Source organism: Oncorhynchus nerka, linkage group LG22 (assembly GCF_034236695.1).
Source record: "Oncorhynchus nerka isolate Pitt River linkage group LG22, Oner_Uvic_2.0, whole genome shotgun sequence".
Lineage (NCBI taxonomy): Eukaryota > Metazoa > Chordata > Actinopteri > Salmoniformes > Salmonidae > Oncorhynchus > Oncorhynchus nerka.
Genome location: NC_088417.1, coordinates 40,808,506 through 40,830,986, shown reverse-complemented (window position 1 = coordinate 40,830,986; position 22,481 = coordinate 40,808,506). Strand labels below are relative to the sequence as shown.

Below are 22,481 nucleotides of genomic sequence, written 5' to 3'. Positions count from 1 at the left end.
AGAGGAGTGATTTACTGGAGTAGGGGTAAATGTGAAAGTTAACCAACTGAAGGGGAAGATTCCAGGTGTTTGTGATGCTCGTCGTTTGGTGCGACGCAGACAGGGTGGCGTGAATGGTGAAATAGAAGAGTCGTTGTCTGTCCTTTTGAGTTTTGATGTTGAGTCTTTGCCCGACAAAGGGATGCTAGGATATATAAGTTATCCCGTACAAGCTTTTGTGCCGAATACGTTATGTTGTTACAAGTGTCAAGCATATGGGCGTGTGGCAGCAGTGTGTAGGAGGGGGGTTCCTAGGTGTGAAAAGTGTGCAGAAGGGCATGAGACAAAGCAATGTGCAGCATTGGGTAAAGTAGTGGTATGTTGTTGTAGGCATGCCTATGGGGCTGGGGAGCCGGAAATGTCCGGTGGGAGAGAGGCAGGTTGAGGTTTCCAGGGTTACAGTAGTGCAGAAGTTGTCGTATGCTGAGGCAGTGAAGAAAGTAGAGGAAGGTGGGTCAAGGGAGTGGGATCCGGAGAGGAGTGGTGTGAGTAGTAGAGTTATACCAGTACAGAGGGATAAACAAACAAGTGATATGTTTCAGTAAGATTGAATTTTTTTGCATTTATAGCAATAGTTATCAGAAGTACTGCAGGGATGGAACGTAAGTCACAGAAAATTGAGGTTGTCGTGATAGCTGCAGAGGGGTATTTGGGTGTACTAGACTTGATGTCAGAAGAGTTACAGGGTGTGTTAAGTGGTGGTGTCCCGTTATTGGCCTGAGGACAGACTAAATATATTTAAATAGTGGAGTATGGTGGTGTTTTTTTGTGAGTGTAGGGTTAGATGTTAGGGTATTTGTTAAAGGGTAAAAAAAAAAAAAAAACATAAAGCAAAAGCGTAAGGGTGTTATACTCCAGTCCAGTAGGTGGCGGTGATGCAACATATATTGGATGCCAACCGCCGTTAAACCAAATCGAAGAATAACTATCGCTTATCGCGTCAGTACAAACTTTGTAAGTGTATGCATCATATGTGTCAAATTTTGGAACGCTTAACTCACCATAGCCCCGCCTCCTCAGTTCCGGCATTTTGGCTCCGGAAGTGCCGTACTTTTTTTGGTTCACAGGAAAAGGAAAAAAAAACTGCTGTTGGGAAACAAAACAGCAAAGTGAGTTTTAGTGACGAATGTGATTATTTTATAGTTTTACTATAGTAATACGTATCATAATAATTTACGAGATGTGATTTAGTTTTGCATCTTACTTTGCTTCTTGCGCATTTGTAACTAGCCAACATGAGCTAGCTAACTCGCAACGACGCTATGCAGTCGTTTAACGGTAATTCCCAAGTGTCTTATCTTCTGCAAGCAAAGTGGTTTGCTTGCAATCGATTCCACAACAACTAACGTGCTAATGTCATCCTGCATCGTGAATGGATGGGAGTTTGTTATTGGAGTAACTAGCTAGGTAGCGTTCTTGTTACATTGTTGCAGCTAGCTAACAACATAGCTAACTGTCTAACCAGTCAGTCAGTATTAAGCTGTTGCGCTCATTACTGCAGGCTAGTTCGTTTTCGTGCTGTTACTTAGGTAACTCGCAAATTATATTACTAGCTATTAGGCTACAGTAAAATAGTTTAACAATAACCATATATATCCCATGCTTCGAGTAAGTATTTAACGGGCATTTGCATGGTAGCTCTATCTCTGTCGTTGGCTGGCTTACTCTGATAGTTAGCAATGACTTAATACTGACATACAGCTTACTTACCCCATTTAGTGGTTATTGTAGCCTCAATGGGATTGACTGTTATACATGTTCAATAAGAACTATGATAACAAACACGTGCCTACATTCATATGTTGCCTTCCTTTTTCTTTATAGAATGCCTGCCCCTAAAAGACACAAGTCTTTTCAGGCTCCTCAAGTGAAGAGAAGAAAGGAGGATCAGAATGAAGTCGCCATGCCATCCAACAAAACGACACCAGCCTCTGCAACGTCAAGCAACCCCCAAAGAGAAGCACCTTTGCGGAGAAGGAATAAGAAAAAGCCCCCCGCAGAACTAAAAGAGGGAAATAAACCTGCAGGGTCCAGCCGCCATTCCTCCAAGACAAAATCAACTCAAAAGGCCAGGACTAGGACCAAGTTCAATCCACCTGTAAAGAACGCCAAGCTGCTGAAAGCCACAAGTGCCTCCTCAAAGAATCCCAACTCTAAAGGAACCCTAAAAAGACCAGCCAAGATCTTCAAAACTGCTTCCACAGAGTCCGATGAGGAGCTTATCAGAACTCATAAACCACATTGCATCAGAAAATACTCTAATGGGGATCGAGGTAAGCGTAAAGGGTCACAGTCTAACCTGAATGAAGGATTATTGCTCTCAGACCCTGTGCAGAGGGATCACAATTATGGTATACCCTCTGCGTCTTATGGTAGTCATTCTGAAATTGAGGAAAATAAAAGGAAAAGAGTCAGAGAGTCCACCAGAGGCCCAGAGACCCAGAGAGATGTGAAGATGGAAACTCAAATGTCTTCAGAACCCTTACCTGAACAATCTGGACAGATGAAGCGGAGCAGTGAGACGCATGAGGTGCAGGATAATTCCATGACCACCCCAACAGATGAATTTAGTGAGTGTGTCAACACTGAGCCTGGCATAAAAATGTCTCCTCCAGCATCCCCTGAGAAAGCTTCAGACCCCATCCATAAGCAGGTGAACCAGAATAATTCCATGACCACCCCAACAGATGAATTTAGTGAGAGTGTCAACACTGAGCCTGGCATAAAAATGTCTCCTCCAGCATCCCCTGAGAAAGCTTCAGACCCCATCCATAAGCAGGTGAACCAGAATAATTCCATGACCACCCCAACAGATGAATTTAGTGAGAGTGTCAACACCGAGCCTGGCATAAAAATGTCTCCTCCAGCGTCCCCTGAGAAAGCTTCAGACCCCATCCATAAGCAGGTGAACCAGAATAATTCCATGACCACCCCAACAGATGAATTTAGTGAGAGTGTCAACACCGAGCCTGGCATAAAAATGTCTCCTCCAGCGTCCCCTGAGAAAGCTTCAGACCCCATCCATAAGCAGGTGAACCAGAATAATTCCATGACCACCCCAACAGATGAATTTAGTGAGTGTGTCAACACCGAGCCTGACACACACATGTATCCTCCAGCTTCCCCTGAGAAAGCTTCAGACCCCATCCATAAGCAGGTGAACCAGAGTAGAGAGAAACATGAGGAGCAGAATGATTCCGTGACCATCCCTACATATCAAGTTAGTGAGAGTGTAGCGAGCAAGATGGATGCCTATAAAAAGTCTGCAGAACCCATACCTGAACTACTAAAACAGAGCACGGAGACACGGGAAATGCAGGAAAATTCCATGACCACCCATACAGATAAAGTTAATGAACATTTAGAGACTAAGGTCGGTGCAAAAATATTGTCTCCTCCAGCCATCGGCTTAGTAGCATATAGTAGCAGTAGTGATTCTGAATGTGAAAGTGAGGGAAATGACAGGACGGGAATCACAGAGTCAATAGATGTGAAGCTGAAAACTCAAGCATCTTCAGAGAAGGCTTCAGACCCTGTCCATGAACAGGTGAAGGAGAGCAGTGACACGAGGCAGATGCAGGGAGGATCCCATGACCACCCCTACATATGAAGTTACCGAGGATTCCATGACCACCCCTACATATGAAGTTACCGAGGATTCCATGACCACCCCTACATATGAAGTTACCGAGGATTCCATGACCACCCCTATATATGAAGTTACCGAGGATTCCATGACCACCCCTACATATGAAGTTACCGAGGATTCTATGACCTCCCCTACTGAGAGTGTAGACACCAAGCTTGATGCAAATCTAAAGCCTCCTCCATCTATAGAAGTATATTCAGAGGAGGCTTCAGACCCTGTCCCTGAACAGGTGAATCCTGAACAGGTGAATCAGATATACATTGAAATAGAGAAGGTGCAGGAAGATTCCATGACCACCCCAACAGATGAAGTACGTGAACTTTTAGATTGCACGCGTGATGCAGAAATAATGTCCCTGCCACCTTTAGAAGCATCCTCTGAGGAGACCCATACATTTGAAGTTAGTGAGAGTGTAGAGACCAAGTGTTCAGAACTTGCACCTGAACATGTGACGCAGAGCAGTGAGATGCAGGGAGATTCCGCGCCAACCCATGCAGATCAAGTAAGTGAGAGTGTAGACACCAAGCTTGATATCGAAGTAAATTCTGCTCCATCTGTAGAACTATCCTCTGAGGAGACTTCAGACATTGTCTCTGTCTCAGAGCAGGTGCTGCAGAGCAGTGAGACACAGGAAGTCCAGGAAGATTCCATGACCACCCGTACAGATGAACTTAGGGAAAGTTTAGGAACAAAGTCGGGTGCTAAAATAAAGTCTCCACCCTTAGAGGTGCTTTTCAGTGCTCTAAAGGATTCCAGTCTTTGCAAACATCCCCTGTCTCATACGATGCGCTCAAATGTCAAAGAGTTTCTGGGAGTAGAGGATTCTTTAGAAATCACTAAAAAAGACTGTGACTTTGGTGTAACGGAGAGCATTGAGTGTACTTTAGACCTGGAGACTCCGATTATTGTCGAGGATATGGAGATCGGCCACTGTGTTGTGGAGGTGGTGGGAGAGAATGGAGATGAGGTGGATAGTGATCTGGAAATCATAGACAACTCTGAGAGGCCAGAGAAGACACTTGAGCTAACCAAAGGGTCTAAAGAAGAGTGCAGTGTGGATAAAAGTGAAGATGGTATTGAAAAGAAAGGCACAAGTTCCTCTAACCAAGACAGCACAAATAGTGGGAAGAAGGAAGCTACTAAAAAAACACAGGGTAGCCTGGAAAAACCCAAGAAACAGCAGATGAACCCTCAGGCCCGGACCAAAGCCCGACTAGCAGCGCTAGCTGAGCAAAAGGCAGCTGCCTCCAAAAAAGCGAGCAGGCAGCTCAACCTCCTAGCCCTATGTGAAGAAATAGCAGATGATATCGCCACTGACACAATGTTAATAAAGACGAAGGAGGAGGAGGAGCAGGTTGTAACAATTAAGGCTGAACCCAGCAAGGAGCCAGAATGCACACTGCCTGTCACACAGGCTGAGACTGTTCCGATACCTCCTACTCCTGCCCGGCCCGAGGAACCGTCTCCAGCAGTAGAACCCTCCGCTGAGGAGCCTGCTCCAGCCAAGCCCCCAGCTCCAGAGCCACCTCGGAGGCGTTTCTTCATCAGCCAAGTGACGGTACCCCTCAAAATCCACGAGAAGAAGAAGCTTACCAGGTTCCAGAGGCTGCGGCAGGTGGAACTGCAGCGGGAGAAGAATATGTCCTGGACCATGGTGAAGAAGCTCAAGTCCGATCAGAAGATGATTCCAGAGACTGAGACTAAACCTTCCCCTCGAGCAGCAGCACCTGTCCAAGTGACCACCCCCCCGCCCCCCTCAGTCAGTCCAGCAGCACCCACAGTAGCTGCACTCTCCCCAACCAGTCAAGAAGTGACCCCAAAAGTTGAGCCCCCAAAAGTTGAGCCCCCAAAAGTTGAGCCCCCCAAAGTGACCCCCAGTAAGGGACCCACCCTGAGAAAGAGGACGCTTCCAGCAGAACCCCCGCCGATGCCCAACGGGCTGAAAGCTCAGAAGGCCAAGCCTGTGGTGGAGTATAAGCCTTACAAATCCAGGCCCAAGTACTCCTTTGATGACTTTGAATGTGATGACGAGCCAAAACCCACAGTGCAGAAGGCAGCAGTGAGACCTACAGCTACTACTATTCAGAGGGCAGCAGTTAAACCTACAGCCGTTCAGAGGGCAGCAGTGAGACCGACACCTAGTACCATTCAGAGGGCAGCAGGGAGAACTACACCTACCACCATTCAGAGGGCAGCAGTGACACCTACCACCATTCAGAGGACAGCAGTGACACCTACCACCATTCAGAGGACAGCAGTGACACCTACCACCATTCAGAGGGCAGCAGTGACACCTACCACCATTCAGAGGGCAGCAGTGACACCTACCACCATTCAGAGGGCAGCAGTGACACCTACCACCATTCAGAGGGCAGCAGTGACACCTACCACCATTCAGAGGGCAGCAGTGACACCTACCACCATTCAGAGGGCAGCAGTGACACCTACCACCATTCAGAGGGCAGCAGTGACACCTACCACCATTCAGAGGGCAGCAGTGACACCTACCACCATTCAGAGGGCAGCAGTGACACCTACCACCATTCAGAGGGCAGCAGTGACACCTACCACCATTCAGAGGGCAGCAGTGACACCTACCACCATTCAGAGGGCAGCAGTGACACCTACCACCATTCAGAGGGCAGCAGTGACACCTACCACCATTCAGAGGGCAGCAGTGACACCTACCACCATTCAGAGGGCAGCAGTGACACCTACCACCATTCAGAGGGCAGCAGTGACACCTACCACCATTCAGAGGGCAGCAGGGAGACCTACCACCATTCAGAGGGCAGCAGGGAGACCTACCACCATTCAGAGGGAAGCAGGGAGACCTACCACCATTCAGAGGGAAGCAGGGAGACCTACCACCATTCAGAGGGAAGCAGGGAGACCTACACCAGTGTCCGAAAATGGCAAACATGAAGTTAGTTTCTTAAACATTGATCTCAAATGATAAAATGCAAGGATGAGTTTTTGGGTCAAAAATGGTATTGAAATTAATTCTTACCCTCTTAATTTCTCCTTCCACAGGACTCAAAATCTACCGTGCAGAAGCCAGAAAACAGGGGTCAGAAAACAGTAGGACCTACCACGCCGAAAACAGGACATATCACACAGAAAACAGTAGGACCTACCGCGCAGAATACAGTACCAACTGTACAGAAGGCCGTAGAGATACCAACCCCTATGTCCAAAAATGGTAAACATGAGGTAAGTTTCTTAGTTATGATAATACAAATGTATTATTTACATTTCTATAGTGCTTTGATGTACATACAAGCAATATATCATGACGGGTCAACCAATAGAGGCCAAGTCTTTGAAAGCTGCATCCTCCAAAGATGGAGAGGAGGGACACTTTAATAGCTTGAGCGGAGAGAGCTGTTCAGAGGATGGTAGAGGATGGAGTCTGCTGATGATATTGTATAGGGAAAAACTGGGTACCAGCCTGACTCTTATAGCCACTTAGGTGATGCTCTGGGAACAATAAATCTCATCACACACAGTTCAGTATAATAGCCAGTCGTCCTCATTACGAGTCTTCTGCCTGAGATGTATTACTAGCTCTCCCATTCCTCTCACACTTCAGGCGACTCCTCAAATGATGTTCTAAGAAGATCAATAATTGGCAGCCACTCTCACTCACTCACTCATCCCCATAGCTCCGGCTAGCGCATAGGGCAGTAACAAAGGCACTCCATTTCTGTCTGTCTCTAGCCGCCTTCTCCACTGTGTCCCAGCTCTGCTGATGTAGTTGAAGCTCGGTCTCGATTGTTCTCCGCCACGTTGTCTTGGGCCTCCCCCTCTTACATCTGTCCTTTGGAGTCCAATGGACTGCTATTCTTGGGATAAGAGTCTGTACTCTTTCTCATGTACTCCAGCGGTGTCTCTTGATTATGGCAGCTATGGCTTCCTGCTTTGTTTATATAAGGAGGTTGGTGTTTGCTATTGTGTTTGGCCAGAAGATGTTCATGAAGTTGTGTGGAAGGTAGATTGTTTTTCCAGATCTGCTTCTGTCATTTTCCAGCAATCTGAACCATAAAGGAGAGTTGCCAGTACACAGCTCTGCAATATTTTGAGTTTTGTATTTGTGTTGTCCGGATTTCCAGACGTTATTGAACTTCATAAAGATTGCTTTATTGATTCTGGTGCAGATGTCTTTGCTGGTGCCTCCATCATGACACATGGTGCTCCCAAGGTAACTAAAACTGTGGTTCTAACTCCAGATCCTGTTCCTTGATTTTGACTGATTTTGCTGTGTTGATGGACATGACCTTTGTCTTGCTGCAGTTGATAACCAGGCTGACTTGCTGGCCAAACGACTGGACAGTTTTCTCGTGTGTGTGTGTGTGTGTGTGTGTGTAATAAATAGAGAACCAGGTCCATTATATTCCTCTTGCCTGATCTTCTGTGGTTCGCCACATGACCCAATCTATTGTCAGGTTGAAGAGTAAGGCTGACCTCACACAACCTTGACGAACTCATGTTCACTCATGTTACCACAGAGGATGAGAAAGTTGCTGTAGAACTGTTTTATGATGTTTAACAACATCGGGGGGGATTCCATAAGTTCGTAAGATCTTCCATAGGCCTTCTGGAAGTCAATCAAATTGTTGAGTTTGTTGCCACTCACTACATTGCTCAATGATGTTGCTGAGGGCAAAGATCTGGCCTGTACAGCTCCTTCCTCCCTCCCTCGTTTGTTCCTAAGCACTTTGTCTACAGCTGAAGACATCCGTTGTACGATCATTTTGCAAAAGGTCTCGCGGGGAACAGATAAAGGTGCGTTGCCCCTCCAGTTGTTGCAATCGAAAAGTGCCCTTTGGTACCCGTATGATGACCCCCTGGGTCTGAAGGTATCTTTCCCTTCAGCCAGATATCAGTGAAAAGTGAAAGGATGTTTGCAGCCACTACTGGATCGATTTTGAACAGCTCTGCATTGAGGTTATCAGGAACTGTAGCTTTCTCATTTAGTGACTTGATGATGGTGATTATTTCTTCTTTGGTTGGTGTTTATGTTTAGATCTTCTAGAGCAGCTTCAGGTGTTGTGTGGTAATTGGATCCACCTGGGGTTCTCTGTTGAGACCTCTGAAATGTTCCGTCCATTTTGCTTCCTGTTCATTTTCCGTCGTCAGGAGATTGCCTTGCTTGCCTTTTTGATTTGAGTATTTGACTTGAATTTTCTGCCACATATTAGGTTAGGGATTTTCCTCGCTGGTTGCTTGCTGCTGCTTTTACAGGTAGGCCCTTTTGTTTCTTCTTTACTGGCCTTTTGGCTTGTGTAGATTTTTCTGTACTGCTCCTCCAATTCTAGTTTTAGCCTTTTGATTTGGAAACACTTCCCATGTTTCTGGGGTGATCCATTCCTCGCGTTGCCTTCTGTGGCCTATGGTTTTCCTGCTGCTTTAACTGTAAGCTCTAACCACTTTCCCCCCACTTCCTGTCTATTTTCCTCAGTCGCCGCCTCATCTTTTTCTTCTGCGTTGTTTGAAAGGGCTTGATACTTGTTGCGAACTTGCATTATGAAGGTTTTCTTGACGGTTTGGTACCTCAGCATGCCAACGTCAAATCTTGTCCCTTTTTGTCAGTGGTCTTGAATGTTTCAGCTTTAGATCGATGTCGGCAGTCAGAAGATGGTGGCCGCAGGCGACATCTGCCCCCTTTCGCACCTTGATGTCCCTCAGTGAGCTTCTCAACTTGCCGTTGGTTTCCTTTCCATTTGTTTTCTCTACCCCTTTTTGTAGGATGATGGCGACACCTTCCCGATGTTGTCCGTCCTCCCATCCAGAGTGTCGTACTGGTTCTCCAGTGCTGGTTCTCGTGGAACCAGAGCTAGTCCACCTGGCTTCACTCACTCCCAGGATCTGTAGCTTGTATCTCCTCACTTCGTTGGTAACCTGTGCCAGCTTTCCCGGAGTCCAACTTTGTTTGAACATTCCATAAGCCAACGTGCAGTTTGTATTTGGTGTTCAGTGCTCCCATCTTCACTCAGCAGTTTCCCGTAGGCTTAAACTGATGGCGGTCATACAAGTCTGGGGGATCTTTTCATCCAGTTGTAGGACTGTCATTTGTTGCTGTTTCTATACCTCAAAAGGTTTTACGGGATGGGGTTGCTAGCCCCCATACCCAACCGTCCACTTCTGGTTTGAGGAGATTTTGGAATTGGCAGCCAGGTGAAACCAAAAAAGCTGGTACTGTGTCCAGATGCACTTTAACTTGCTAGTCATGACAAAAAAAGTGTTAACCTGCTAATCTGTAGTTTAAAAACACCAGATATATGCAATAAATACTCTTATCAAAAACAAAAGAGCTGATATATATTTTTTAAAATTATCAATTGAAAACACCTAAAAAAAAAACTATGTACACATTTGCAGTAGCTGTATGCTTAGGTTGCTATTAGGGCACAATGGCAACTATAGAACTATGCTACTTGAAATACCTTTCTTGGTTGTTATGCTAATTGAGGTAACTTTCTTGGTTGATATTTTACTTGTTTTTATGCTGTCAGACATTGAAAGCGACCATGCATTATTTTTTGTGTGTCCCTGTTGGATTTGAACCCACGACCTGCTAGAGTGTAGCACTAGCAACGCTCTTAAACACATCCTTATCATTTGTTAAATATTGTCTTGTGTGGTACTGTAACTGTCTTTTTCTCCCCTCCTTCCACAGGACTGCAAACTTACTGTACAGAATGCAGTAGTACCTACCGTACGCAAGGCAGACACGCCTAGACCCAGTGTACAGAAGGCAGCGGTGGTACCTATATCTTCCCCCAAAACGGAGCAGAAAGCAGAAGCACCACTTACGGCCAAAACTGGCGAAGATGAGGTAACATCCTTGGAACTTTTATTCCTTTATTAGCATGTAAGAATGGTATTTGTTTTAGAAATTATATTAAAATCCCATTCAATAACTGTACATGGAAATTCAGTGACGCATTAGAAGCCGTTTTTATGGTAAAAATGAATTGGTCGCCAAAATGTATCCCCCTTAACCTCTTGTCTTTCCACAGGATTCCATAGCACCAGTGTCCTCCCCTCCCTCTGAAGAGCCCCCAAGAGATTGTGTTGACAAAGAGCAGTGTGAAGAAAAGCCTGCTGGTATTCTCATGTTTGATAACATCCAAATGACCGTTTGAACAGTGTTATAACACATTGTCATATCATACATTGTGTAACATGCTTCTTATAGAATGTCTCCTACTTATCAGTTACTGAGATTAAACCCGCATCCCCAGAGGACAAGACAACAACAGAGAATGCCGTTGACTCGTAAGAATTTACACTCAAATTACAATGACCAAATAGTTTTCTGCACAAAAACAATTTTCCGGAGCAATCCGAACAATGTCTGTGTTTCCATGGCAGTGGGGTGGTTCAATCAGCAGGTAATAGCAGTCCCCTCTCTGGCGAAAGTCTGCAGAAAGAAATCAAGAAACTAAAGGAGAACGACAAAGATGGAAATCAAGCCATTATTGTGAGTGTTTCAGTCCTTCGCCGAATACTGCCCACTGTATTACTGTACTTTGAGTTCTCTTTTGTAACACAGTGGTGTTATTCAAAGACTATGCATGTTCCTAGCTTGGTCCCAGATCTGTTTGTGCTCTTACTTGCTGTCATTGTCAGGCCAAAGGTTTGGCATGACAAGGAGTTGGCATGATTGCACAGACTGGCACTCAGGCTAGTAAGTTCTACATTTAGATATAATCTATTTTAACGTAAGTCAGAACTGACCTAGAGTCTGTGCGTGTCACTTCCTAGGATGCAGGGCAGAAGCACTTTGGCCCAGTAACCTGCAGTGTGTGTGGGATGCTGTATTCCGCTGCCAACCCAGAGGATGAATCCCAGCATTTACTCTTCCACAACCAGTTCACCAGTGCTGTCAGATATGTGGTGAGAATGAGCTGTATCCCACAGCATGAATGTGTCCCATAAGACTCTGGTCAAAAGTAACGCACTACTGTATATAGGAAATGGGGAGCTGTTTGGGACGCAGACTATGTGTGCCAACTCGTCCCCTCTGACTCAAACATCTCTCACAGGCACACACATCTCTCAACCTATAAACCACTGATTTGTCATACCGTCCACAGGGGTGGAAGAAGGAGAGGATTTTGGGGGAGTACCCCGATGGCAAGATCATTCTTGTCCTTCCAGATGACCCCAAATATGCACTGAAGAAGGTATGTGTGCTTCAGGCTCCAAATGTACATATAATCACATATGGTAAAAACGTTGACTGTAATACGATATAAAAAAAGGGGCATTATTACTCTAAACTACTGTGTACTTTAAATCCCCCTGATACACACCACTACATATGTCGAGAGTTTGTAAACCCCTGATATACAGTGGGGTCCATAATTATTGTCACCCTTGATAAAGATGAGCAAAAAATACTATAAAATAAATAATACAATAATACTGAGCTTATATGGTATGCTAAAAGGAAATTGGACAATTGTATTATTTTACATTAATACAATTGCACAGAGAAAGAGACTTTGTTTAACAAGTAATAAAAACAAACACTTCCCAAAATAAAATGCATCATTATTCCCATACCATTATTAGAGAATCAGGAAAAGTATGATACCCTCTACACCTATTGTCTAGTTAGCTTATTCAAGTGTTTTTTCAAAATACAACACTGCCCCTCACTTTTCAAAGAAATGCACCCATTTTGTGCTCTTGTAGGAAGCAATCACTCCCCCATTGCTGACTGCAAATAGTTTATAACTGGGCTAATAACTAACTAGCAAAGGATATGAACAAATGTACAAATGTACACACGTCACTACAGTACATGTAGCTCTCGCTTTGATCTCAAAACAAGTGCATCTACTCACGACCGCTCATGCTGTAAACACAGTCCAGTTCAAAGTGAATGGCAAAGGTCTATTTGCATAAAGGCCTAATGCAGCTCTAATTGGTTATGGCGCACATAGTCTGTGTAGGGCCTGAGTCTGCCCTGTCAATGCAATAGAATCCTACTCGGATGCGTTCTGCCCACAACAAAATCTATTGCATAGTTTTTGTTTCGGAATGTTGCATTGAAAGTGGCTGATATTCTGTTGATTCGATCACAATTCCCACAGTGAAGGGAAATACTGATACTGTTAACTAACAGGGAAAACTAGAAAATTGAAGTTCAATCTTGTGCTGCTTTGCGTGGGCTGATATTTCTTCTGCAAGGCAGTCCCAGGGGAGCTTAGAGGGAACATTGATTGGCACCCCTGTTTTTCAGTACTCTAGCACCCTCCCCTTGCGAGGATAACGACAAAGCCTTTTTCTCAAATGTTTTTTTGAGATTGGGAGCAACTTGTGGATCTTAGACCATTCCTCCGTATAGAATCTTTCCAGATCCTTGATATCCTTTGTCTGTGCTTATGGACTGCCCTCTTCAATTCAAACCACAGGTTTTCAATGGGGTTCGAGTCCGTAGACTGAGATGGCCATTGCAAAATGTAGATTTTTGTGGTAAATTAACTGTTTCTTTGTGGATTTTGATCAGTGCTTATTGTCTTCCTGGAAAATCCACTTGCGGCCAAGATTCCGCCTCCTGGCAGAGGCAACCAGGTTTTTGGCTAAAATGTCCTGTTACTTGGTAAAGTTCATGATGCCGTTGTCCTTAACCTCTTGGAACCACCCCCCCTCCCCGGATCTGGGATAATTGTCATCAACTACGCTAAATAGCATAGCACAACGGTCAAATAATCTTAATCTTACAAATAATCTTACTAGAAAATATTCATATTCATGAAATCACCAGTGAAATATAGCGCAACACAGCTTAGCCTTTTGTTAATCACCCTGTCGTCTCAGATTTTGAAATTATGCTTTACAGCGAAACAATACAAGCGTTTGTGTAAGTTTATCAATATACTAGCAAAACATTATGTACACCTAGCGGCAGGTAACTTGGTCACGAAAATCAGAAAAGCAATCAAATGAATCGTTTACCTTTGAGCTTCGGATGTTTTCACTCACGAGACTCCTAGTTAGACAGCAAATGTTCCTTTTGTTCCATAAAGATATTTTTTATATCCAAATACCTCCGTTAGTTTGATGCGTTATGCCTAGGAATCCACCGGAAATAGCGGTCACGACAACGCAGACAAGAATTCCAAATTATATCCATAATATCAACAGAAACATGGCAAACGTTTTTTATAATCAATCCTCAAGGTGTTTTTCAAATATCTATTCGATAATATATCAACCGGGACAGTTGGCTTTTCACTAGGACCGGGAGGAAAAATGGCTACCTCTCTGTTTAGCGCAAAAATCACACTGACAGCCAACAACGGACCACTTACGCAATGCAATTACGCTCATTCTTCAAAGTAAAGGCCTGAAACTAAAGGCTGTAGACACCTTAGGGAAGCCACAGAAAAAGGAATCTGGTTGATATCCCTTTCAATGGGCGATAAGGATGCATAGAAAGACGGGCCACTTCCTGATTGGATTTTTCTCCGGATTTCGCCTGCAATATCAGTTCTGTTATACTCACAGACAATATTTTTACAGTTTTGGAAACTTTAGAGTTTTCTATCCTAAGCTGTCAATTATATGCATATTCTAGCATCTGGTCCTGAGAAATAGGCAGTTTACTTTGGGAACGTTATTTTTCCAAAAATAAAAATTGTGCCCCCTAGCTTCAACGGCCCCAGGACCAGTGGAAGCAAAATAGCCCCATAACATCAAAGATCCACCATCATATTTTACTGTAGATATTAGGTACTTTTCTGCATATGCTTCTGTTTTTCAATGCCAAACCCACCACTGGTGTGCGTGGCCAAAGAGCCTTATTTTCATAGCACCGGTTCCAATCCAAGTGCCAATGCCGTTTATCTATCAGGGGGTGCCGTAGCACCCTCGGCACCCCTACTATCCACGGCTTTGAACACTTTGTAACTGTGGATTTAACATGCCGAATATGAAACGTTGATACTGTAAATTACGAGTTTTCAAATATCGAAATGTGAAGTGCACATTTTAACTCGTGGGTGGGTGGTTCGCTTGTATGACAATAAAGCGGTATCTATTATTATAATCCTCAACACCTCATCTTTCAGAACACAGACCAATCTAGATTTACAGGATTTCCCTCACTTAGACAACACATCTTGGCATCTTATCATGCACAGTGCTCAAGTTTAACTTCTGTCAGTCAAACCCCAGCGTTGTGAAGCGGACAAGCTGAGCTCTGATGCCATGTATAGCATGTTACTTTATATCCACTGTTTTCCCATTTAGGGCTTATCAATTACAAAATCTGCCATTTTCAACCCGTACATGGGATGACGGGTGCTGTGAGTGTAATGGGTTAAACAAAATGTATTTCTCTGAGCAGTTGTAGTAATGTAAAATAATATAATTGTCTTATTATTATTAGATTTTTTTTTTAGCCTACAATATATCTGTGTTTGTATTGCTTATTTTATACAGTATTTTTTTGTTCATATTTATCAAGGGTGCCAATAACCTCTGTACATCACTACAGTTGAATTGTCTTGTAGTCCAGGGTCATATTCACTAGCCATCAAACAGAATGAAAACTGACCGTAACAGGGAGGGATAAGAAACACTGTTTTTCTGTTGCAAAAGGTATTGCACTAATGAATACGACCCTGCAAAGAAGTCTTACACAGCCTGTTTATTGGTGGTTTGTCAGGTTGAGGAGATTCGAGAGATGGTGGACAATGACCTGGGCTTCCAGCAGGTTGAGACCAAGTGTCCCTCCCAGACTAAAACCTTCCTGTTTATCTCCAATGACAAGAAGGTAGCTGGTTGCCTTATCGCTGAGCACATTCAGGAGGTGAGAAAGACTGTGTGGGTTAAAGCTGGGAATGTGTGTGTTTGTTGGGAGGGTGAATGTGTGTGTTTGTTGGGAGGGTGGTTGAGATGCAAAGTCAAGAGACTTTATTGTGACGATGTATTCGCTGTTGTTGCATGTATGTGATTGTATGTGCGTGTGCAGGGCTACAGGGTCATTGAGGAAGCGGTGCCCGAGGGCTCAGAGGGAGAGAAAATGATGTTTGAGCGTCAGAGAGCCTGGTGCTGTTCCACCAACCCAGAGCCAGCCCTCTGTGGCATCAGCCGCATCTGGGTCTTCAGCATGATGAGACGGAGGGGCATCGCCTCACGCATGATCGAGTGTCTCAGGTCAGTCCTTCAGTCTTACTTGGGCATGAATCGAAGGGGGTAGAAAAATCAACATCATTTGCTCCGTGGGGAGTGGGTAAAGGCGTCTGCATGCTTCCCAGCCGAAACAGTTCGGAAGAGTGTTTGCATATTTTGTGGCATTTTGTTTGTTCTGGACTTCGGTACGTTTTTTTTTTTTGCTGTTCGTGCACAAAAAAAAATTCTCAAGGCAAGCCGAAGTCGGCAGCCAAAGGCTACATCCCTTTGTTGGTGATTGGTCAAGACTAGGTGTTCTTCAATAAAGTCTTTGTCATTCAACAAGAGACGACTCATTTTCATGGACAATTTGTCATTGAGAAATACTGCACCGATCATCTTAGTTAGTCACGCAATTTTACATCTAAGAGCTCCTCTGCAAAAATGTCAAAATGAATGACAGATTTCTTGAGTTAATTCTGACTATTTTGAGGAAGTGTATAATGGCTGCGGCGTCCCAAAATGGACAAACAGTACTATTGCCACTTTTGTTCCTCATTTTTCAAGAAAAGTTATTTTAAGGGAGTAAGTTCAGCTAGGTGCCAGCCTAACAGAAGCATGCTGACGCCTTAATGCCCCCTGATTCAGTCACATACACTGAGTGTACAAAACATAGGAACACATTCCTCATGTTGAGTTGCACTCCCTTTTGCCCTCAGAACAGCTTCAATTCGTCAGGTTATGGACTACAAGGTTCCATAGGGATGCTGGCCCATGTTGACTCCAATGCTTCCCGCAGTTGTGCCAAGTTGGCTGGATGTCCTTTGGGTGGTGGACCATTCGGGAAAATGTTGAGTGTGAAAAACCCAGCAGCGTTGGAGTTCTTGTAACAAACCGGTGCACCTGGCACATAGTAGCAAGCCCCGTTCAAAGGCACACACAGTGCATTCGGAAAGTATTCAGACCACATTTTTCCACATTTTGATATATTACAGACTTATTCTAAAATGTATTACATAAATGTTTTTCCCCTCATTAATCTACACACAATACCACATCATGACAACGCAAAAATAGGTTTTTAGAAATGTTTGCTAATTTATAAAAAATAAAAAAAAGATACCTTAATTTACATAAGTATTCAGACTCTTTGCTTATGAGCCTCGAAATTTAGCTCAGGTGCATCCTGTTTTCATTTATCATCCTTGATGTTTCTACAACTTGATTTGGAGTCTACCTGTGGTAAATTCAATTGATAGGACATGATTTGGAAAGGCACACACCTGTCTATAGAAGGTCCCACAGTTGACAGTGCATGTCTGAGCAAAAACCAAGCCATGAGGTCGAAGGAATTGTCTGTGGTCCCCCGAGACAGGATTGTGTCGAGGCACAGATCTGGGGAAGGGTACCAAAAAATGTCTGCAGCATTGAAGATCCCCAAGAACACAGTGGCCTCCATCATTCTTAAATGGATGCACCAAGTCTCTTCCTAGAGCAATTGGGGGAGAAGGGCCTTGGTCAGAGAGGTGACCAACTCTGAAAGAGCTCCAGAATTCCTCTGTGGAGATGGGAGAACCTTCCAGAAGGACAACCATTTCTGCAGCACTCCACCAATCAGGCCTTTATGGTGGAGTGGTCAGACGGAAGCCACTCCTCAGTAAAATTGCCAAGTGTCAAGTCTGGAGGAAACCTGGCACCATCCCTACGGTGAAGCATGGTGGTGGCAGTATCATGCTGTGGGGATGTTTTTTAGCGGCAGAGATTGGGAGACTAGTCAGGATTGAGGGAAAGATGAACGGCGCAAAGTACAGAGATCCAAGATGAAAACCTACTCCAGAGCACTCAACATCTCAGACTGGGGCGAAGGTTCATCTTCCAAAAGGACAATACCCAAAGCACACAGCCAAGACAACGCAGGAGTGGATTTGGGACAAGTTTCTGAATTTCCATGAGTGGCCCAGCCAGAGCCCGGACCTAAACCCGATCAAACATCTCTGGAGAGACTTAAAAATAGCTGTACAGTGATGCTCCCCATCCAACCTGACAGGGCTTGAGAGGATCTGCAGAGACGAATGGGAGAAACTCTCCAAATACAGGTGTGCCAAGCTTGTAGCGTCATTCCTAAGAAGACTTGAGGCTGTAATCACTGCCAAAGGTTCTTTAACAAAGTACTGATTTAAAGGGTCTGAATACTTGTGTAAATATATTTCAGTTTATTTTTAATACATTTGCAAAAATGTCTAAAACCCTGTTTTTGCTTTGTCATTATGGGGTATTGTGTGTCGATTGATGAGAAGAAAAAACAACTGAATCAATTTTAGAATAAGGCTGTAATGTAACAAAATGTGGAAAAAGCCAAGGGGTCTGAATACTTTCCGAAAGCACTGTACATCTTTTGTCTTACCCATTCACCCTCTGAATGGCTCACATACACAATCCATGTCTCAAGGCTTAAAAATCGTTATTTAACCTGCTTCCTCCCCTTCATCTACACGTATTGAAGTGGCTTTAACAAGTGACATCAATAAAGGATCAAAGCTTTCCCCTGGTCAGTCTGTCATGGAAAGAGCAGATGTCCTTAATGTTTTGTACACTCAGTGTATATACTGCTCCCCACCGGAGACTGGTTCAATCCGGTCCAATCCCCATGTTCACCCTTCCCACTGTACTCCCACTTGCATCTCCCCCTCTGTTTCCAACTGTTTAAAATCTAAAATATGTGTGTTATGTATGTATGTACTATATATATATCAGTGCCTTCAGAAAGTATTCATACCCCTTGACTTATTCCACATTTTCCTGTTAGTCTGATTTTCTTTCACACAATACCCCATAATGACAAGGTGAAAACGAAATATCTCATTAACATAACTATTCACACCCCTGAGTCAATACAAATTAGAATCAGCTTGAGTTGTGAGTTTTGGGTATGTCTCTAAGAGCTTTGCATACCTGGGTTGTACCTGGGTTGTACAATATTTGCACATTCTTTTAAAAATGCTTTAACCTCTGTCAAATTGTTTTAGGTTATTGTCCTGCTGAAAGGTGCATTTGTCTCCCAGCCAACTGAACAAGGTTTTTGCCTGTGCTTAGCTCTATTCTGTTTCTTTTTAGCCTAACAAACTCCCTAGTCCTTGCCGACAACAAGCATACCCATAACATGATGAAGCCACCACTGTGCCTGGAAAAATATGTAGGGTGGTACTCAGCGATGTTGTTGGATTTGCCCCAAACATAACGCTTTGTATTCAGGACAGTTAATTTCTTTGCCACATTTTTGAATTTTTACTTTAGTGCCTTAATTGCAAACAAGATGCATGTTTTTGGAATATTTTTATTCTGTACATGCTTCTTTTTCAGCCATTAAACTCTTAACTGTTTTAAAGTCACCATTGGTCTCATGGTGAAATCCCTGAGCGGTTTCCTTCTTCTCCGGGCAACTGAGTTAGGAAGGACACTTGTATCTTTGTAGTGAATGGGTGTATTGATACACTATCCAGTGTAAGTAATAACTTCACCATGCTCAAAGGGATATTCAGTGTCCGCTTTTATTTGTACCCATCTACCAATAGGCTCTCTTCTTTGCGAGACATTGGAAAACCTCCCTGGTCTTTGGTTTAATCAGTTTTTAAAATTCACTGCTCAACTGAGGGACCTTACAGATAATTGCATGTGTGGGGTACAGAGATGAGGTAGTCATTTAAAAAATCATGTTGAACGCTATTATTGCACTCAGAGTGAGTCCATGCAACTTATGTGACTTGTTAAGCAAATGTTTTCTCCCAACTGATTTAGGCTTGCCATAACAAAGGGGTTGAATACTTATTGACTCAAGAAATTACAGCTTTACACTTTTTAGTAATTAAAAAAAAAGATTAAAAACATATAATTCCACTTTGACATTATGGAGTATTGTGTATAGGCCAGTGACGCAATCTGAAATGAATCCATTTAAAATGTAGGCTGTAACACAATTTTGTTTTGAGAAAGTCAAGGGGTGTATATATAATTGAAGTATGTAGTTTTCTTCTGTCATTGCCCTCCCACAGGAACAACTTCATCTACGGCTCCTACTTGAGCAAGGAGGAGATCGCTTTCTCCGACCCCACGCCCGACGGGAAGCTCTTTGCTACACACTACTGTGGCACCTCGCAGTTCCTGGTTTATAACTTTGTCAGTGGAACTCGTTCAGACCAACCAAGTCCTAATTTGGTGTAACCAATCGCATCAAGGTGGATTTTTGTTGAGGCCCAGCGACTCCTCACCAACCAATCTTGTCGTGGACATCCTGTCACAAGCACATTGTGGCTCTTTTAGACTGAACGTTTAGACTCAAAGACTACTGTACTGACTCTTCTGAGGGGAACTCTTGGTTTTTAATCTCAGGTTGAAAACAACAAGGTGTTGTTTAAAAGATTTAAAATCTCCCTTTAATCCCTGCATAGTATTTTGAGACAAATAATATTTTTATTTATGTTTTTTAAATAAGAAACAAGCTTTTATTGGCAGTATTAAAGAGTTTACATGCATTAAGCTTGACAGCAATAGAAAACAGAGCATTTCACAATTCATAGTTTTTGAAGATCCACTTAATTTTACTCAAACGGTTCTAAAACAATGTTGTCCTGTTCTAATAATGCTTTTCATTCATGTTGAGCATCTTAAAAACTGTTAGAAGTTGCTAATATTAAGATGAGTTGTCATGTGTACACAAGGTGTTGTTCTTACACACTTCCATGTTCATCATCTCTTTACTTTTAATGAAGGGATGCGTTGACCACCTGACGTTCCATTATGTGATACAGAGTACATTATTGTTAAGGTCACTCTCACAGAATTTATCAGAATGTGGTGGTTTAATTCTGTTGAGTGAAGTTTTCACTCGCCAATTTCTTCATTTCATGATCGTTCTCAGTCTTGTTGCCATGTGTCCTAATCATGTCCATAATTAAAACACAGAGTCCTATTTGGGATAGTTATCCTCCTTAGGCAGTAAGTTGCATGGACTAGCAGGAAGAAAAACTGAGGTAATAATGGTTGGATTTCTGTATGGGGCATTTTTCTGTAGTGCTTCTAGTCAAGGCTCTTTACCCAAGTTGCCTCAGAAATATATCTAACTGCAGAAATGTTAAATGTGAGCTGTGATATAAGTGAATTGCTAAGGTAGTGAGCATTCGCTCATTTCTGCCTGTGTATGTTTGTGCCTGCCATGAATCATAAACCTCAACCTGACTGTTAGATTTCACTGACAGACTGATCGTACTGTAGACTCCCTCAAATGTTCTCATCCAAACTGCCCTTATTTGAAGGGCCCCTCCCCCCTGAAATCACCATTTTTAATAATTGACCATTTCTTCTATTGGCAGAAAGTTTTATTCACATTTAGGACCTCATTGATAAGACATTAAGAGTTAAAAGTAAATCACGTAATATGAATAATATAAATGTCATTGAAAGGGCTTTTAAGCTCAGGGTTATTTGTTTTTTGAGGGAGTTGAAAACACCATCCATGTCAAAGGTGATTATCACAGCAAACCAAGGGACAGTTGCTCAGCCATCAAAAAGGGTTGTGAGTCATACATTTTCTGGTATCAATGATTTATTCATCACATTGCCCTTCATTTTGAAACATTTTCTTTTAGAAATATTGTGGGTCATGTAAGAAAACACATTTTGATTTATAAAGAGCTGTCATGTAAATAGTTATTTAAAAATAAACTATCCTGCCCTGCTTTGGTTGAATTGATGTGTTTTGAGCATGAATGTAGCATTCATAATGTGATAACCTTCACAAGTTAAGCTTCATGGTTACATATCACGACATTGAATAGGTTGGGTGATGAAGGCTTATTCTACCACCTAGTGGACATAGTACATTCCAACATATTTTCTTTGTACCAGTGGTGGCCAGTACAGACAAAGCCCAATGTTACCATGAAGTTGATGCATTTGTAACGGATGTGAAACGGCTAGCTTAGTTAGCGGTGGTGCGAGCTAAATAGCGTTTCAATCGGTGACGTCACCTGCTCTGAGACCTTGAAGTTGTAGTTCCCCTTGCTCTGCAAGGGCCGCGGCTTTTGTGGAGCGATGGGTAACGATGCTTCGAGGGTGACTGTTATTGATGTGTGTAGAGGGTCCCTGGTTCGCGCCCGGGTATGGGCGAGGGGACGGTCTAAAGTTATACTGTTACACATTGTTTGGCATCTTATCATTCATAGTGCCTCTATTTGACAGACAGGCTTCTATCCGTCTTGCTGTTGAATGTTCTAATTAGAGCCACAGTCATTACCGCCACAGCATGAATGGGTGGGTGTTCTATTACTGTCAATCGTATGTATTATAGTCAGTCACACATTTCCCTGTGAGTTTCATATCAAATCTCTGAGACTGGCTGATGCTAGTACAGAAAATAATCGATGCTATGACACCAGTCATAGCAAATCAATGGATCTGACCTGGCCACCGTCTCAACTGAAAGGGATTTTGTCTGTCTTAAATCTGGCCACCATGCTCTCATTCTGTGTCTTTGTAGATGGATTGATGTAAACACTCTCTCCTGTTCGTGCATTCCTCGCCTCTCCTGTCACAACACCGGGCCTGCTCCATGGTTACTTCAGAGAAACAAAAGAACCTTAGAACAACATAGATACTTCCTCAGACG

The 22,481-nt window shown here is 43.3% G+C and overlaps 1 protein-coding gene across 4 annotated transcripts; it reads left to right on the top strand.

The window, feature by feature from the left end:
• Positions 1-1,041: 1,041 nt before the first annotated feature.
• Positions 1,042-21,562, top strand: esco1 (establishment of sister chromatid cohesion N-acetyltransferase 1). 4 transcript variants are annotated; one of them, XM_029626866.2, is made up of 12 exons: positions 1,042-1,148; positions 1,864-6,614; positions 6,722-6,901; positions 10,368-10,526; positions 10,711-10,798; positions 10,909-10,969; positions 11,066-11,174; positions 11,459-11,590; positions 11,791-11,880; positions 15,375-15,482; positions 15,681-15,865; positions 19,843-21,562. In XM_029626866.2, the coding sequence occupies exons 2-12, from the start codon at positions 3,630-3,632 to the stop codon at positions 20,036-20,038; spliced, it is 4,293 nt and encodes a 1,430-aa protein (XP_029482726.2). In that variant the 5' UTR covers positions 1,042-1,148; positions 1,864-3,629; the 3' UTR covers positions 20,039-21,562. The 4 variants fall into 4 exon arrangements, with proteins under 4 accessions (XP_029482726.2, XP_029482724.2, XP_029482723.2 ...); XM_029626864.2 differs by having other exon boundaries at positions 15,375-15,518; positions 19,870-21,562; XM_029626863.2 differs by having other exon boundaries at positions 15,375-15,518.
• The last annotated feature ends 919 nt before the right edge of the window (positions 21,563-22,481 follow it).